Source organism: Ovis canadensis, chromosome 5 (assembly GCF_042477335.2).
Source record: "Ovis canadensis isolate MfBH-ARS-UI-01 breed Bighorn chromosome 5, ARS-UI_OviCan_v2, whole genome shotgun sequence".
Taxonomy (NCBI): domain Eukaryota; kingdom Metazoa; phylum Chordata; class Mammalia; order Artiodactyla; family Bovidae; genus Ovis; species Ovis canadensis.
The window spans coordinates 16,994,046-17,011,710 of record NC_091249.1 but is presented as its reverse complement, the minus strand read 5'-3'; the positions used below and the strand labels follow the sequence as shown (position 1 = coordinate 17,011,710).

Genomic DNA, 17,665 nt, shown 5'->3' with positions numbered 1-17,665 from the left:
AGTCCTGAGTCGCCTTCCATCTCCCTTTCTGTCTTTCTCTCGCTCTTACGATTGCTGAGAGTTGCTGGGATCTTTTCTTGGCCTTCTCCTCACAACATGAGGAGTTGGATGGCCTTGGGTTCAAGCTGTATGACTTGAATGTACTAACTTTTTGATCCTCAGATTCCTCATTGGTAAAATGATGACTTTAATTCTATCACTTTGGCAGGTTGTCCTTTGGGTTAAATGAGCTGAGGCATATGAATCTCCTCTTGGTACAAAACTGAGTACAAGGTGAGTTATCGTTTAGTGTGACTGCCACTCAGTTAGTGTTCGCTCTTGTATTAGTTAGGGTTCTCCAGAGAAAGAGAACCAATAGGATATATGTCGATATACAGAGAGGTTATGAGGAGTTGGCTCACACAGTTATGGAGGATGAAGCGTTCCCATGACCTTCCATCTGCAGCTGCAGAGGGCCCAGGAAAGCCAGTGCTGCTGTCCCACTCCAAACCAAGGGGTGTGAGATCCAGCAACTGATGGTCTAAGTCCTGGTCTGAGTCTGAAGGCTCAAGAACTAAGAGAGCTGTGTTTAAGGGCTGGAGAAGATGGCTATCTCAGCTCAAGCAGAGAGAGCAAATTCACCTTTCTTCAGCTTTTTTGTTCTGTGTGGGCCGTCAGTGGATTGGATGATGCCCTTCCACCTTTTTGTTAACTCAGTCTACCTATTCAAATGGGAGCACTCTCACAGAAATACCCAGAAATAATGCTTTACCAACTCTCAGATCATACCTTAACCCAGTCAAGCTGACATGTGAAATTAACCGTCACACTTATCAGACATAGTGATTTCTTACAGAGTTTTATTTCCTCGTCTAAGAGATGGAAAACAAGGCCCAAATGGGCTTGTAAGTTTGAAATGCCATTTTCAAGTCAAGCTGGGTGTTTTGCTGGTTGTCTCACAGACCAGCCGCATTCTAGATTTATCCTATTTATACATGCTTTCCCCCCATTAACTGGAGTTTCCACCCAGTTATTGTAAAGCCTAAAATTCCATGTACTGTCTCTACAACTTTGAACCTTAGGGAGCTCCAGAGACCTAGCTGTGAGTTCCCCTGCTCTCACTGGATATGCTCCCACCTCGTGGGAAGGGCTCCCCATCCAACTGGCTGTCGTCAGTCTGGCCAGGTACACTTGTACTAATCCTCAACCTAATGGTTTTTTATCTTCCTACCAGCTCGAAAATGTTTAAAGAAGCCAATCATATCTTCCCATGGTAGCCAAGGTCACATCGCCCTCCTGTCAGTACAAAGCCTGCCGCCCACAGCCCATGCTGGCTCACTGTTTCTGAGTATGACCACCAAATGGTCTTGCATGGTGTGGAGTGTCCTCCCCCAGGTTGTGAGAATATGTGACTAATAACTGCTGTCAATCTCTTCTGTCCAGTGCTGTGTGTCATGTATGTAGTCATCTTGTGCTATTTAGGGTGGGGAATCCATCCTTTCATCAGTGGGGTAAAAAGGTACAATCAGAATACCATCTACTCTTCTCCACTGCTAATCTAGAGCAGCCTTCAATGTCTTTCCCTATTATTCCTTATGTCTGTCCCTGATTGTTTCATAATAATGTCTGTTTTTGTTGCAGATGTTCAGTTTCTTTTGGAAGGTAACATTTTCTCTCACAGATCTCTTCTTTATCCTATCCTGTCTAATGCTGCTTGTTTTTTGTTATTTTTGTTTTACTTCCCTCAGAGGTGTTACTGGCATAATTCTTTTTTAAGCAGGAATTTATAGTTTCAGGATTCAAGGATGTGTCTGTGGACTTCACCTGGGAGGAACAGGTCCATCTAGATTCTCCTCAGAGGAACCTGTATGGGAAAGTGATGCTGAGAAACTATAGGAACCTGGTTTCACTGGATAAGGACTTCTTGTAACTCAAAACCTACCTGTTACCATCTTTCCTACTACTGACAGCTTGTACAGCCTCTGGAATTTTTGAATTTGTACTTGACATCCTGATACTATAGGACATTATTTTAGGGTAGTTCCTTGGTGTCCTCTCAAGGTGAAAGGTCTTTTCTGTAGAGAATGGAAAAATGGGAAATCTCAGAAGCCACATACTCTCAGAAGCCCTGAAGGGATAAGACATGCTGGGAGTGATTTTTATGCTCAGTTCAGAACTCAAATGTAGTGTTTTTCTTCCTAAGCAGGACATCAGCTTTCCAAACCAAATGTGATTTTTCAGCTGGGTTGAGAACTGAAGCTGATGACAAAAGAACATTCTGGGTGCATCTCCCCAGGTAAGGATCAGGCTGCAAAGACTTGTTTTATGAGTGTCACCTTGGGGCGAAACCACTTCAGAGGTCCCTGAGTCTCTTGAGACCTGTACCATTTGCTGTGTGTTGTCGTTGAGTCATGTGTTACAAATACCTTCTCTAGTATGTAAGTTTTGGGGGGTTTTTTTTGGTCTTCTGATGCTTGAGACCATTTAGTCTTCTAATGTTTATTCTCCCATTTGATTTTTATGCTCCCCCCTTGTTCTCCTACTTTTATTAAACATTTCTTGAACTTCTGCCTAGTTTACAAATTTTTTATTTTCTGTGTGTGTCAGTTTCTTTTCAATCGTTTTGTTTCTCTGGACTTTGTATTTGTCTAACAGTGTGAATATATACCCCATGTCCTCTGTGTTGTTTACTGGGTAGCACTTGTTGGTACTTCACACTTGACTGGATAGGCCTTCTTTGAGGTTACTTGGTGGTGTGTGTGTTTTACAGGTGGACCCTGCTTGGCTTTCCACTTTTTCTCTTCTTCTGTGTAACTGGGTCAGATTCGAAGGACAAAGTCCGGTTCATGCATATCTTTTGCTTTCACAGTAAAGCCTCCTGCCCATAGGCCTTTGATCTGTTGGTTCACTGTTATCTCGGCTCTGGTAATTTTGATCAACCTGACAAGTGGATTCTTAGATTGTAGTTGCCTGTCCTCTGCTTCTCTTTGCTTCCAGGCCATTTTATCTGGGATAAGAAATGGGATCAGTGAAAACAAAGGCTGAATGGTTACAAGGCCTTTCCTCTGGCTCCATTTCAAGCAGTTCAACAGATTCTTCCCTACCTGCCTCTACCACTAGTTCTTATCTTCAAGGAATGGGTGTTTAGGAAAGGGTAGGGCCCTTTAGGATTCTCTTCCCTAAACAGAGTGGGAAAATCACAGGCTCCTTGGGCAGAAGGGAGGAGCTTTGAGATTGTGCCATCCTCCCTTGACAGTTTAAGTTTCAAGTATGTTCTGATACTTTATCTTCCAGCCAAGTATGTACCCTAAGGGTAGTTCATATGCATTAATTTACTTAGTCCTTATGAGATTATTTGCATCCTCATTTTATATCTGTGAAACTCAGATTCAGAGAAACAAGTAAGTACTTAAGATGCTAAGCGTTAACAGCCAGTGTTTAAACCCAAGTTTGTCTGCCTCCAGGGTAAACAGTCTTTTCACTATGTCACACTACTGTGTTTTATGAAGATCTAATATCAGAATTATAGCCAGCCTGCAGAAGAGAAGAAACTGCTGGTAAATGTGCTATGGCTTATTGACCTGCCTCTTCTAATCCCAACTTGTCTATATATCTTCCCTTAGTTCCATCTTCCTTTGTCCAACAGTCGGTGATTTCAGTATCTGTCCCTCCTGCATAGGCTCACTCTTTCCTCTGCTTACCCTGCTTCTAGTTCCTCTGTTATCGGTGGCTCACTGTTCTTTCCCTCCCTTCCAATTCTCTTCCTAATTATAGGGACATCTTTGGAAGCTCTCAAATGTGCCATATAGTTATTCTCAGTTGCGTTCTCTCATTCCCATCTTATACAGTTTTCAATCTAGTATAGAAACAATTTTGAATTTTTATTTTTTTCAGATTGGAAGACCAAGACTTGAAACAAAAGAGTCAACTACGAAGCCCAACTTACTGAAGATTTATCTTATGGGGTAATAATGGAAAGGGAAGGTCTCTGGCATTCTTCTTTAGGGGAAACCTGGGAACCTGATAATTGGTTAGAGGGGCAACAGGAAAACCAGGATAGACATTTGGGCCAAGTGCACATTACCCATAAGGAAACCCTCACTGAGCGAAGGACATGTGGAGGTAATGAACTTGAAAGATGTTCCAGTCAGGGTTCAATCATTGATATACAACAAACTATTCCTGTGGGGAAAAGTCCTCACAACTGGAATTCACATGGAAAAGACACCAAACAAAATGCTGAATTAATTAAAACTCAAAGAATATTTGCAGGAGAGAAAGTCTATGAATGTAATGAGTGTGGGAAAACCTTCAGCCAGAGTTCGTCTCTTCTTAAGCACCAGAGAATTCATACGGGGGAGAAACCCTATAAGTGTAATGTATGTGAGAAGCATTTCATTGAACGTTCCTCACTTACTGTACATCAAAGAATTCATACTGGAGAGAAACCCTACAAATGTAATGAATGTGGGAAAACCTTCAGTCAGAGCATGAACCTTACTGTTCATCAAAGAACTCATACTGGAGAGAAACCATATCAATGTAAAGAGTGTGGAAAAGCTTTCCGCAAGAATTCATCCCTTATTCAACATGAAAGGATTCATACTGGAGAGAAACCCTACAAATGTAATGAATGTGGTAAAGCTTTTACCCAAAGTATGAATCTCACAGTGCATCAAAGAACTCACACAGGAGAAAAACCCTATGAATGTAATGAATGTGGAAAAGCCTTCAGTCAAAGTATGCATCTTACTGTACATCAGAGAAGTCATACTGGAGAAAAACCCTATGAGTGTAGTGAATGTGGAAAAGCCTTTAGTAAGAGCTCAGCTCTTACCCTGCATCAGCGAAATCATACTGGAGAAAAACCCTACAAATGTAACAAATGTGGGAAATCCTTTAGCCAAAGTACGTACCTTATAGAGCATCAGAGACTTCATTCTGGAGTAAAACCTTTTGAATGTAATCAGTGTGGGAAAGCTTTCAGTAAGAATTCATCTCTTACTCAACATCGGAGAATTCATACTGGAGAGAAACCTTATGAGTGCATGGTATGTGGAAAACATTTCACTGGGCGATCATCCCTTACTGTACATCAGGTTATTCATACTGGAGAGAAGCCTTATGAATGCAGTGAATGTGGAAAGGCCTTCAGCCAGAGTGCATACCTTATTGAGCATCAAAGAATTCATACTGGTGAGAAGCCCTATGAATGCGATCAGTGTGGAAAAGCCTTCATTAAGAATTCATCCCTTATAGTGCACCAGAGAACTCATACAGGAGAGAAACCCTATCAGTGTAATGAATGTGGAAAAGCCTTCAGTCGGAGTACAAATCTTACACGGCATCAGAGAACTCATACGTGAGGAAAACATGGGACCCTTCATCATGATTAACTCTTCAGTGGTAATCAGATAAGTCATGTAATATAGAAACCTAATAAATGTAATGATTCCAGTAATTTTTTAGTTGAAGTATAACATACCATGTCAGGAAATACAGACACTGCAGAGAAACCACATAAAAGTGGAGAGAAATCTTGATTCAGAAAGTAAAACTTACTTTATACCAGAACGTTTAAATAACTAATGTTCTAAGCAGTGAGGATTCATGCTGAAGATAAGTTCTATTGTATTATACTGCAGATTCTCCTTTGGACATCAGAGACTTCACACTGGAGAGAAAATGTGAGAGTGCTTAACTGGACAGCCCAAAGACCTGGTATGTAGTCCTGATCTGCTGCTAACTTGGACAGGTCACTTACTTTCACCAGGTCCCAGTGTCCTTATTTGGTAAATGAGGGATTTTTAGATTTAGAAGGCTCCAAGATTGCTATAAGCTCTAAAATGCTACAATCCCATAAATATAATGAATGCCTGAAAATCCTTGATTTTTCACCATCTTATATATGTTATCTAGATGCTCCTATTCCACAATCTGGTTTCTCTGAATCTGTTCAGTCAAAATTTTGTACCTCCACCAACTTCTATGATTGTTTCATGTCCTCCTCTATACCCTTTTATTTTCTCCTCTGAAATATTGGCTGGTTGCTACCGGATGACAGAATAATTGTACAGATCTTAATACAATAGCATGCTGTTTTAATTCTCCAATAACAGTCATTAAACTATTGTTAATAAGCTAATTATTTAGAAAACAATATAACAAATATAGTCAGAGTACATAGGATTCAAACACATCTTTGGATTGTACTCAGCTATCAAAGTGGAAAGGAGAGGAAGCTAAACACTAACAGACATGAAAATCTGATGTTACTAACAAAATCTTTACAACTCATAAAATATTCAAAACAGTCATAGGGAGAGATTTTATAGATCTATAGTTATGAGAGTAGTTGAAGCAATTTCATTTATAGGTGATAAATATGATTAGGAAGTCAAACTGAAAAAGATAGTCTTTGTTTTCCTAGGGCTAAACTAAGAAACTAGCAGTGGGATGGGAGAGAAGAGGAAGAATTCAAGCAATGATAAGGCAGAGTCTAGGTATAGTGGTAATCAATTAAGTGTGAGCACTCAGATTTATTTAGGTGGATGGCTGCCATAATTAACACAAAAAGTTGACTGACTTTGTGGGGCAATGATGAGTTTGGTCTGGGGGCATTTTATGAGTGAGTGGTATCCAAATGAAGATTACTGATAGGCAGTTGAATAAGTAGAAAGGTGGTGATGAAAGGGTATTCTGGGAGTACTGTCTTTAAATGCAATAAGTGGAAGGCTAAACTAAGAAGCTTCGCTGGTAGCTCTGCTGTTAAAGAATCCGCCTGCAATGAGGGAGACCTGAGTTTGATCCCTGGGTTGGAAAGATCCCCTGGAGGAGGGCACGGCAACCCACTTCAGTATTCTTGCCTGGAGAATCCCCGTGGACTGAGGAGCCTGGTGGGCTACAGTCCATGGGGTCATAAAGAGTCAGACATGACTTAGCACACCAGGTGGGAGATATCAAATTAGTAGAAGCTGAGGAGAAAAAACAGGCAAAAAAAAAAAACCACACACACACACAGAAAAATCAGGAGAAGGTGGTGGCATAGAAGTAAAAGAATTTTAGCACAGAGATAGATTTTCAAATGCTACCGTAAGGTAAAAATAGAAAATGGCCTTTGGTTTTTTATAATCTCTAACTTTTAGTGGGTTGAAGAGTGAGTTAAAGGTTGAAAAGGACTTAATAGCTTGATTGACAAAGGAGAGATTTAGGAAGGTAACTAGGAGACTGTGGTTGAGAGAGGGAAAGCTTTTGGCTACAAATAACAGAAAGCCCAAATAACAATGACTTGCAAGCAAACAGGGATTTATTTTTCTCCCATAACGAATCTGGAGGTGCTTGGCATTGTTTCAAAGGCAAAATAATTCAGGGTCTTGAGTGTCATGACTTTTTCATCAAGTCACAGGAGGGCTCCCATACTTCAGGTAAAATATCTGCATTCAAAGCAGGAAGAAGGGGTGGGTAGCACCAGCAACATCTGTGCCTTTTATCAGAAAAGGTTTTCCCAGAAGCCCTCAGCAGACTTCTGATTACATCTCATTGACCATAGCTGCTATGTTGCATGGAGGCTAGGAGCAAAGGAGTCTGAAAAAAATATTTAGCTCTTCCAGCCTCTATAGTGGAGTTTAGGTAAGCAAAGAGGGGATTGAGAAAGGTGTTGATTTAGCCAACAAATAATCTGCCAGGAGCATTTGTATGATTTAAGGCAGAAGAATTGAGCATGTTTATCACTGCATGGGAGAGTCTGAAAGTGCAGAGAGGAGGCAATGTGCAGCTGAAAGTGGGGAAATCAGATCTAGGACAGAGGCAGAGGCCACAGGGATCTTTTTCAACAGGAGGAAGGAAACTTTCCACTGGGAGAGGGGCAAACAAGAAACAATGGGTACAGAAGATATTTCTGGATAGCAGTGGTTTCCCATGGACTCTTTTGAGTGTTTAGAACTACATCATTTTGATCTCTATGGGCTACAGGACCTCTGTGGAGTTTTAAAAAAAAAAAGAAAAGGCAAGGACTAAGTGGGAATGAAACACTGAATTAATTATGACCTCAGAAACTTAGATTTTAAACAATCTATCTCCCTTACACCAGCTTCTTCCTTTCCCTTCATATATTTGTTTTTCTTGTTCCCCACCTGATCTCAAAAGATAGAAATGAAGGGAAGAAGGAAGCAGAGAGGCAGAAAATAGATGAAAAATGAAAAAGTAGCAAAATTAAAGGCTCAAAGGGAGGCAGAGGACGAGGAGGAGAGGGAAGAATAAACTGTACTGATGCCTATAAGATGGATGTGATAACCCCAAATTGGTAAAATATTAACCTTCAGAGGGAGCAGCAGGAGAAATGGGTCAGATAAATGAAGGTTTCACTTTTCCAGGAGTTTTGGAAGCTTCGGGTCCTCGTATGTCAGTGCTCAGCTATCTTGGGCAACAAGGAAAGAGGAAACTTCTGCACCTTTCTTCCCAGCAGGGGCAGGATTTCTGGTCCCTAGACATGAGACCTTAGGCAAGACACTTAATGTATTGCTATCTCAATTTTCGTATTTGTTAACAGTGCAGACCTTATAGCTTTGGATGACATTCAGTACTAATGTAAAATGCTTAGTGCCCAACACATTTTTAGTGCTAAATAAATATTATCGTTTTCATGTATATGAACAATATCCAAACTTGTTAGCATGGCATCCAGAGCCTTTAATTAGCTCAATTATCTTGGGCTCTCAAAGCAAATGCCTTGTAGGAAGGTTAATAATTGTAGGAGGCTCTCTCTTCCTTCCATTACCCCACTGCTATAATAGCCTTCTAACTGCTTTCCCTGTATTAGCTCTAGCCCCACCACAGCCTTTTCTCCCCAAAGCAGAACATTGATTCTGTCAAAATGTATTCAGCCACACCACTCTTTTGCTCAAACCCCTTTGATGGTTTCCTATAATGTATAGAATAAAGCCAAACTTTTTACCATGGCCTTCAAGCCCTCTAGTCCCTTCTAATCTCCTCTCCTACTCTCCCTTGTTGACTGTGCCCTCTCCTGTCATACTGGCCTTCTTAAACCGCAGACTCACCAAGCACGCTTCTATCTCTGGTAAGCATTTCTGTTCTCTTCCCAATATTCACATGTTTTCCTTCCTACTGCATTCAGATCTCTGCTCAAATGTTACCTCCTCAAAGAGAACTCAAAATGCTACTTAAAATAATCCCCACTTTCCCACCTAACAGCCGAAGTGTGTCATCAGTTCAGTTCAGTCACTCAGTAGTGACCGACTCTTTGCAACCCCAAGGACTGCAGCACACCAGCCTTCCCTGTCCATCACCAACTCCTGGAGCTTGCTCAAACTCATGTCCATTGAGTCGGTGGTGCCATCCAACCGTCTCATCCTCTGTTGTCCCCTTCTCCTGCCTTCAATCTTTCCCAGCATCATTCCAATGAGTTAGTTCTCCACATCAGGTGGCCAAAGTATTGGAGCTTCGGCTTCAGCATCAGTCTTTCAGTGTCATCACTACCTAATAAAATATTTTGTGTTTATTGAGTACTACCTCTAGTAGAATTCACCCTGCAACAGTGCTGTTGCTCAGTCGCTCAGTCGTGTCTCTGCTACCCCATGTACTGCAGCATGCCACGGTTTCACTATTTCTCTGGTTCTTAGTTAGTGCCTGACACAAGTAGACACTCCAAAGGTATCTACAGAATGAAACCGTCGATAAAAACTAAAACAGAACGCCATAAGTAAACACTTCTTTCTAAGATGTGGCCAACAGTTCCCTAATTGACAAATTTCAGGTCCCATTATTATTATTTTTTTTTCTTTTGCGGGGTCGGGGGCAGGCATAAACTTAAAACCCTTTCATGTTTACTTCCGAGCTCCCAGAAAATACATATTCAAAGGCAACTAAATATCTCCAGTTGGAGTTTTCTATACTTTATCTCATCCTTGCCCGCCTCCGCAAGACACTGTCCACAGAAATAAATACCACCTCTCTAAACACCACCCAATTGTACAATACAAACTCCTTGGCATCCAGGCTCCTTGCTAAGACGTGGAGAACCAAATTTATTCTACCTCGTGGACGTTTCTCGCGCCATGCCCTCTGTCCTGTGGCCACCACTCGTCCCAGCCAGCACCCGCTGAGTCCTGAACTACCACAGCAGCCTCCTCACTCATCTGCCCGCACCTCCGTCGACCTGGTTCCCGCGTCCCACTCATCGCCCGAGCCACGCTCCGGCCCAAACACCAGGACCCACTGTTGGCATCTGTAGCGTTCCCGTGGCCGAAGCACGGCCACACTGCCTTCTCTAGTAATCGCGCGGTCCTCCACTCGGGAACGCCCCTTTTCGACGTGTCTCCTACTGAGAACTTGAGGCGCGTCCCGGTTCGGCTCTCCTCGTCGGATCAGGCGCCGCTCCCCCGGCAGGACCTCCCGTATCCCTTTGTCAACTTTTGGCTGGTCTCTATCTTCCTGATGCTGACCAGAACGGAACCGAATCCGCACGTGAGGATCAGCGCCTTGGGGGGGTTCCCTGCCTGGGGAACCGTGACCACCAGTGTCACGGGAAATGTGGGAAATGTAGTTTCTGCTCCGAACCTCTCTAGCCCGGGCAGGGGGGGGAGTGGGGCTGGGGGCGCCTACCTGCGCAGGCGCGCAACGTCCCTTTCTCCGCCCAGCGCGGAGGCCGGCGCTTGCTGCCGATACGCCTTCTGGGAAGTGGAGTCTGCGAAGCAGAAGCGCGGCCGCTCTTGGACCTGTGAGAATCCGGCGGAGCCGGGCCCTCGGCAACGCGCAAGCGCAGTTCCGACCCCGACTGCAGACCAGCTCATTGTGCTCTGCCTGCGGTGTGGCGGTGTGGATCTCACCGCTGGCAGAGGCTCCTCGAAGGGCAGCCCAGCGGTGACTAGGCACGGTGGCCAAAGCCGTATCAGGAGAGCGGGAGCAGCCTTCGGGTGGTGGAGCCTGGTGGGAAGGGCGGTTGAAAACCGAGTCGGTCTGGGTCGTGGTCCGTTCTGAAGGGCGCTGATCTGACGCCCCAAACTTCCCTGGATGTATGGCCAAGGTTAGATTCCATAGACAAAAAGGCCAAATGTGGGCTCCCGGGTTTAGGGTCCGAATCCGCGGGTGCATGTGGAGAAAGATAACGGTCAGGGCCACTGGCTTGTGATTTGGAACCAACTCCGGTGATCCCGTTTACGCTCGGTGGTAGATGCTCCCGTGTGGTTCGGCTCCCTGTATCTGGAACTCGCTGAGGCCGGGTCTGCAGCTGCGCAACCACTGCAGCAGCTCCCCAAGGGACCTAGCTGAGAGGCAGAGGGCCGGTGGGTGGGTTGTACGGTTAAAATTCGTTGCGCCCAACACCCCCACCCGACCCCCACGTGTACACTACTTCTCGCCCACCTTTTCTCTCCAGGTCACCCAAACCGGGTCCCAGAGAAGGAGAGGCCTGAGGCTAGAGAACAGCATAGCCCCAGAGACGTCTCGACAGTGAAGATGCAGCCTTCTTAGCTTCTGTTTTGAGGAGAAAGAAGACGACCCTCCTTCCCTACTTGCTCTACTCCCCTCCCAGGATTAGGCAGGTGTCCAGGCAGGAGTCACACTTTTCTTGAGATCCCTCAGCATAATTTAAGGGCAAAAGGCCAAAGGGTGTGTAAAAAGTGTGGAATCGGGCTGGAGGATGCTTTTTTCAAGGAAAAGTCAAAGTATTTAAAATACGGAAGGAAAGATACTGAGAATTTGACTCAGATTGCTAGGTGGAAATTGATGGGGGATAGTGGGAGTAGCAGCAAGAAGAGCTATTCCCTTTACAGTGGAGGCCAGCAGAAATATCCCCGAAGAGGAGAGAGGATTGGGAGCAAACAGGGACTGAGAATTCACTATTTGGGGTATTGGAGGATTCCCAGGGTGTGAATACTCAAAGCCCCCCTCTGGACTGCTGTGTGATATCTTTTGACCCAGTCCTCTCCTCATGAACAGTAGGTGTTTCCAGCCTGAGGATTTCTACTCTGCTTGTCTCTAAAAAGGCTCATCAGAGAAGCAGGAATGGCAGTCAGGTGCCTGCCCACCATGGTCCAGGTAAGTGAGGGTTCACTGCGGGCTTCCCCCTCTAAATGGCCTTAGATGAATGTAATGGTTGAGGAGGGTGGGCGTGTTTCTTTCCCCTGACCAGAAGCTTTTCTCCCAGTCCACTCTCACTCAGGAGCCTGACCCACTTGCTTCCTTTCCCATGCTTTCTGCCCCCCTTGCTGGGTTCATTCTGATGGTTGTCAGAGCTGAGGAACTTGCTAGAGGTCATATAAATGACACAGCTGGACATGAAGCCCAGATTGGTCCAGAGTGGAAACCTGCCCTCTTTCCACCAGCAACTAAAATTAAGGGTCTAAAGTGGTAAAGGCAATGCCTAACACAGTGATAGAAGAGTGAAATTGGAATGCTTTCTTAGGAAGGTAGGATTTACTGAACACTTATTTTTCCAATGGTATTTGGCTTTTTACTTCAGAGAAATGTTGGTTACCAGTGAAATCTTTCAAATGGCGTGTTTTCAATTTCAACAAATTATTTAAAAACTTTCAGCAGTGCTAAGCTTTTTTAGAATAAAGATACGGACTCCACTTTGAAGGAGACAGCATTCATTTGAGTGTATAAATTCTGATGAATTTGGTGAATTTGTTTAATTCACTCACATGTAAACCTGCCCAGGGAAGGAACCTGTGGCAGAAATCACTGGAAGAGTTGAGCCGCTAATTGAAAGTCCTGTGTCAACCCAGTCCCAGCTTATTGGCTGTTCACCCTTCTCGTTGATTTCTAGCTTGTCCTTTAGAGCCCATCTCAAGCACTGGTTTTCCTTTGAAACCTTTCTTCACGGTGCCAGTCCACTGTGATATTTCCCTTCCCTAGACTTTTCCTCAAATTCATTGTTGGTGTCACACAATTGTCTTGGGTTTACAGGCTGCTATACTTTTGGTTGCCTTTCAAAAGACCTATGTTAGGGGTGTAAAATGTGCCAAATATTATGTTCCATGCCTGGGATACAAAGGTGAACAACAGTCCTGACGGATTGGTTCACGGATTCAGTCAAACAAGTGTTCCTTGGTTCAGCCTACTTTGTGCAAGGCTCTGGGTGCAGGTAACAGAAACCTAACTCAAACTAAGCAAAAGCAGGCGTTTATTGGAAGGATACTGGGTATCACCCCAATCAAGGCAAAAATGCAGCTGTACCTCAGCTATGCAGGGAAGGTCTGGAATAATCTGTAAGTCGTTTCTCTTGGACCCTTCACTTTCTTCTCTGGGCCTCTACGTAACTCTTCCTTCTCAGTGCACACTAGCTCCCTTGGCCTCTTGTCCAGAGTTTCCACAGAAGGGATGAGTTGTGATCAGTGGGAATAAGGTCACATTGTTCAGAAGGACTGTTTGATGGGAATGGTATGTGTGTGTTGAGGGTGAGCAGGTGAACAGCTGAAGAAAAAGGAATTGCTGAATAACACACGTATAGTGGGTGCTGGGTACCTGGGCCATGTTCTAGAAGACATGACGGCAAGACAAGGGAGAAGTAGAAATGGTCCATAGCTCCTTGGAGTTAACAGTCCAGTGAGGGAAATAGAAAGTAAACCAGAACTCCGTAAAGTGAGGCAGTGCTTGAATGAGCCTGCACAGATGATACGAGAACAGTTGAGGAGGGGTGCTGAAGACGTAATACTGAAGCCAAGACCTGGGTGTGATTGGTCATAGGGGTGGGGTACTGCAGGTGCCGCTGTAGGGCTGTAGCAGTTTGATGGAGATGGGACAAAATGCTTTGGACAAAATGAACAGCTACTGTGAAATCCCAGTGCTGAGGAAGAGTATCTTTTCCTCAAGGTCTTTTTCTTCAGAGTGGGGAAAAAAAGCTCGACCCTTAGAGACCCTGAGGAAATGCTTCCCTTCTCACAGAAAACCAGCTCCCTCTGTGCTAACAGTCCCGCAGATCTCAGCCAGCTCCTGGTTGAAGCCTTTCCCAGAGAGCCACATAAGGGAGAAGCCCCCAGTCAACAGGGGTGGGTTTGCCCTTACAGGAATCAGTGACCTTCAAGGATGTGGCCGTGCTTTTCACCCAGGATGAGTGGGCGCAGCTGAGTCCTGCCCAGAGGGCCCTGTACAGGGATGTCATGCTCGAGAACTACAGCAACGTGGTGTCCCTGGGTAAGTGGGAGCCTCTGGAGGCTCATCTTCAAATGGGAGGTTTCTTTGGAATCCTTGAACTGGTTCCATACAGCAGTTTGGATTGGGAATGAGCTGTTCTAAGGATGTTATGTCTGTGCCTCTCCTTTGTGTCCTGGGTACAGGGCTCTTTGGAGTCTAAGTGCAGCTGTCTCAAAGGCGACTAGAAGTCAAATCCTCCCTCCCTTCTAGTAGGGAGAAGGACAGGAACAGATTGGCTTTGTCACCCCTGAATCTTCTTTTCCTCCTCCTGGGAACTCTCCTCTGCCCTGGGCCCCTATCATGTCACCTTTTCCAGGAAGTTCCAGGTCTCATCCTTGCAGTGATTTTATCTCTGGTATGAACAGATATGGCCCTTTTTTTTTCCCCCTCAAAAACAGGACTCTTAGGACCCAAACCAGATATGTTCTCCCAGTTGGGAAAAGGGGAAGAGTGGATGCCAGAGGACTCCTTGGGAGGCTTCTGTCTTGGTAAGCATCCTGCATGTGGGAGGCACTGGGCGACTCAGCATGTGCACTGGGCCTGTGGATTGAGAAACCAGTATCTTTTCCCTTCACGTCCACCTAAATGCTTTGTTGCCACATTTGTCCCCGTGTGCGTTTGGCACTCCTTTCTTGTGGCAGTTTTGCCTCTCTGGACCGTCCTTTCTGTGAGTTTTCTTCTTTCTCTGTTTGGCACAGATGGGCAGCTCTGTGCCATGCACTGTGCTGTGTGTCCTGTTGTTCCCTAAGCACCCGAGCATGCAGTCTCTGCTCAGACTCCTCCAGTGAGGAGGGAGAGCACTGGGTTACACACAGCTGAGCTTCTGGTCCTCAGGGCCGGTCACTGTGTGCCCACTGAGGCAGCTCTTCCAGACAAACAGCGCAGATTTCTTCCACCACTTCCATGTTTGTTCATCCACATGTACCTACACCCAGCATTTTATTGTTCTTCACCTTCTGCCGGTGCTGCGCTGGGCTGTAAGTACCATACAAGCACAGCCAGATTTATCGCATGTTTTGTTTTGCTCAGACCCAGCAAAGTGCTTGGCACCTAGTAAGGGGCAAAGACTTGTTGCTTAGGGATACAGAGAACATGCTAGTTTAGTGGCTGTTACTTGTTTTGAGGAACCCATTGGATTTGGCAGCTCCAGAGCAGGAACAGGGGTGCCTCTCCCCAAATCCGTGAATACTCTAGAGAGCTATTGCGTTATCCAAGACATTACACCATTTTCACTTTCTGCCAGCATTTCGCCAACTGCAAAATATTTTTAAAAACCTTTTGTTATTGATTTTTCACAGAAACCCAATGAAGTAGGGAGGACTTTGTATCTTACAGTAAATAACTCTACCTAGAATGTCTAGGATCAGATCTGTTACAGAATTTAAATGTCTTAACTCCAAAACTCAGTTATCAAAATCTTTTAACTTGCTTCAGTAGTATGCTGAGTTTGTATGTTTATTACAGCCAAACTAAGGCGTTTTTAGTATTTTACTCTGTATTATACAAGCAGTGTTATAACGAAAAAAGATGGGGTGGGAATTAAAAGAAATGAATCCGCTGTCCCAGTACTCTGGCATAATATCATCATTTATTCTTTTTATTCTTCCATTATTCATCATTGACACAAATTCTTTATTGTACTTCTGTGGGGCAGTTGTGAAACTGAAGAGGACTCTTATACCTGGAAGAGATTTTAGAGTCAGGTGTGAGTAATGACATGAAAATCCAGGGGATCATGATTCAGCCCTTCCCAGATGCATTTCACAAACCTCTGCTCCAGGACCTCTTGTTTCTGAATTTCCTCGACACCCCAAACCAAGAGCTGATTCATGAAGGATGATTAGTGGTCAGCCAGTCAGACACGGAAAGAAATCTTATTTTATATCTCCCAATATAGTTTTGGGGTTTGTTTGTTTTTTGCACCATGAGGCTTGTGGGATCTTAGTTCCCTGACCAGGGATCAAACCCAGGCTCCCGGCAGCGGAAGGGCAGAGACTCAACCCCTGGACCACCAAAGAATGACGCTAATAAAGTTCCTTCAACTTCCTGTTAAAGTTATATTTTTCCTTTTTTAATATAACCTCTTTCCTTTTGTTTTTCAAATTGCTACTATAAGAAAGTGGTAGTCCTTTCCAAATATTTATTCCCCTCATGTCACTCTCCAATTCTTATTCTTATTTAGTGAGTCATTTTTAGTTTTAGATTTTCTTCGTTCTGTTTCACGTCTTAATTACTGGCTAGGACTTAAAAGACCATATAGAACAATGATAATAAGTTTATCTGTGGCTTTTCAAGGGAGAGGATCTAGAACTTTTCTGTTGTTGCATCAGTCACTCTTGGTTTAGACAGACACTTAATTTTCTTCATAGTAAGGAAAAGTCCTTCTGGTAGCTTTCCTTTAAAATTGTTCTCTTCCCTGGGCTGTGAGCTAGTACACACAGGGAGCTGACTTTTGAGCTCCTGTGGATCAGCACCTTGCGGGGTGATCTCTGGAGATGTGTTAGCTGCCCCATTTCAGCCTTACAACCTGTAAGGCAAAGATGATTAACTCTACTTAAAAAAATACAAGCTTCTGTGTGGTTAACTAATTTCAGCATATGCAGGGCAAGATGAGGGTTAAACCAGCATGACGCTCAAACTGTCATTTTTCACCCTTCTCCAAGATAGCTTTACTTATACAGAAATTGTTCGCTCAGTAAACCTGAAGAAAACTGCCTCATCCCTCAATTTAAGTAGTTTGCTAGTAACTTTTAACATTTTTTCCTTATTTATTAATCTGTTTATATCTTTTGTTTCTTTTTGTTATATCAATTGCACATTTTGCCCTTTAGCTTTAAATTACCTTTTCTTGAGCTATAAAATGTATTCATTTACAGCTGTGCATGGTTTCCTCTATAATTTTAGGATTTTATGTTATGTCCTCTTTCTCATTTTTATCTGCGTTTTTTCCTCTAAAATTTGTTGAGACATTTTGTAGAGAATTAGCTCTTATTTCTCTTTCATACTATTATTTTATTTTAACACTTAGCATTGTCATTTCCTTTTTTTTTTTAACTTCAGACAGATGTATTTTGATACTGTAATCCTGTCTACAGAACAGAATATGTACTATTTTAAACAGTCTGAAGAATAGGTAAACAGCCCCCACACTCCATGAAAGTGAAAGTTGCTCAGTCGTGTCCAACTCCTTGCTACCCATGGAGTTCTCCAGGCCAGAACACTGGAGTGGGTAGCCTTACCCTTCTGCAGGGGATCTTCCCAATCCAGGGATCAAGCCCAGGTCTCCCACACTGTGGGCAGATTCTTTACCAGCTGAGCCACAAGGAAAGCCCAAAAATACTGGTGTATTTTGAATAGTCTGAAGAATAGGCAAAGAGCCCTCGCACTCCATGGTCCAGCTTAAGAAACAGAACACAGCTACACCTGTGAAGTTTGATATGTCCTTCCTCATCAAATCTTCCTCCTGTCATACCAGAGAGCCCCCAGCTTGAATTTTACACTAGCTCCAGCGCTGGCTCTTCATGCCCTTCGC

The 17,665-nt window shown here is 44.0% G+C and overlaps 1 protein-coding gene across 41 annotated transcripts in view; it reads left to right on the top strand.

Moving 5' to 3' along the window:
* Positions 1–17,665, top strand: part of ZNF454 (zinc finger protein 454) — a 48,331-nt gene that overhangs the window by 16,588 nt on the left and 14,078 nt on the right. For 3 of the 41 annotated variants that reach the window (XM_069590480.1, XM_069590502.1, XM_069590511.1), the window contains exons 3-11: positions 209–273; positions 2,186–2,275; positions 3,874–3,944; positions 5,625–5,700; positions 9,994–10,461; positions 11,372–11,533; positions 11,935–12,033; positions 14,007–14,133; positions 14,532–14,621. In XM_069590480.1, coding sequence (XP_069446581.1) covers positions 12,001–12,033; positions 14,007–14,133; positions 14,532–14,621 — 250 coding nt within the window. In that variant the 5' untranslated portion in view covers positions 209–273; positions 2,186–2,275; positions 3,874–3,944; ... (2 more) ...; positions 11,372–11,533; positions 11,935–12,000. Of the gene's footprint in view, positions 1–208; positions 274–2,182; positions 2,276–3,443; positions 3,537–3,873; positions 3,964–5,624; positions 6,085–8,351; positions 9,501–9,993; positions 10,462–10,662; positions 11,021–11,371; positions 11,546–11,934; positions 12,034–14,006; positions 14,134–14,531; positions 14,622–17,665 lie in introns of those variants that run through there. The other 38 variants (XM_069590483.1, XM_069590510.1, XM_069590481.1 and 35 more) reach the window with 32 other exon arrangements.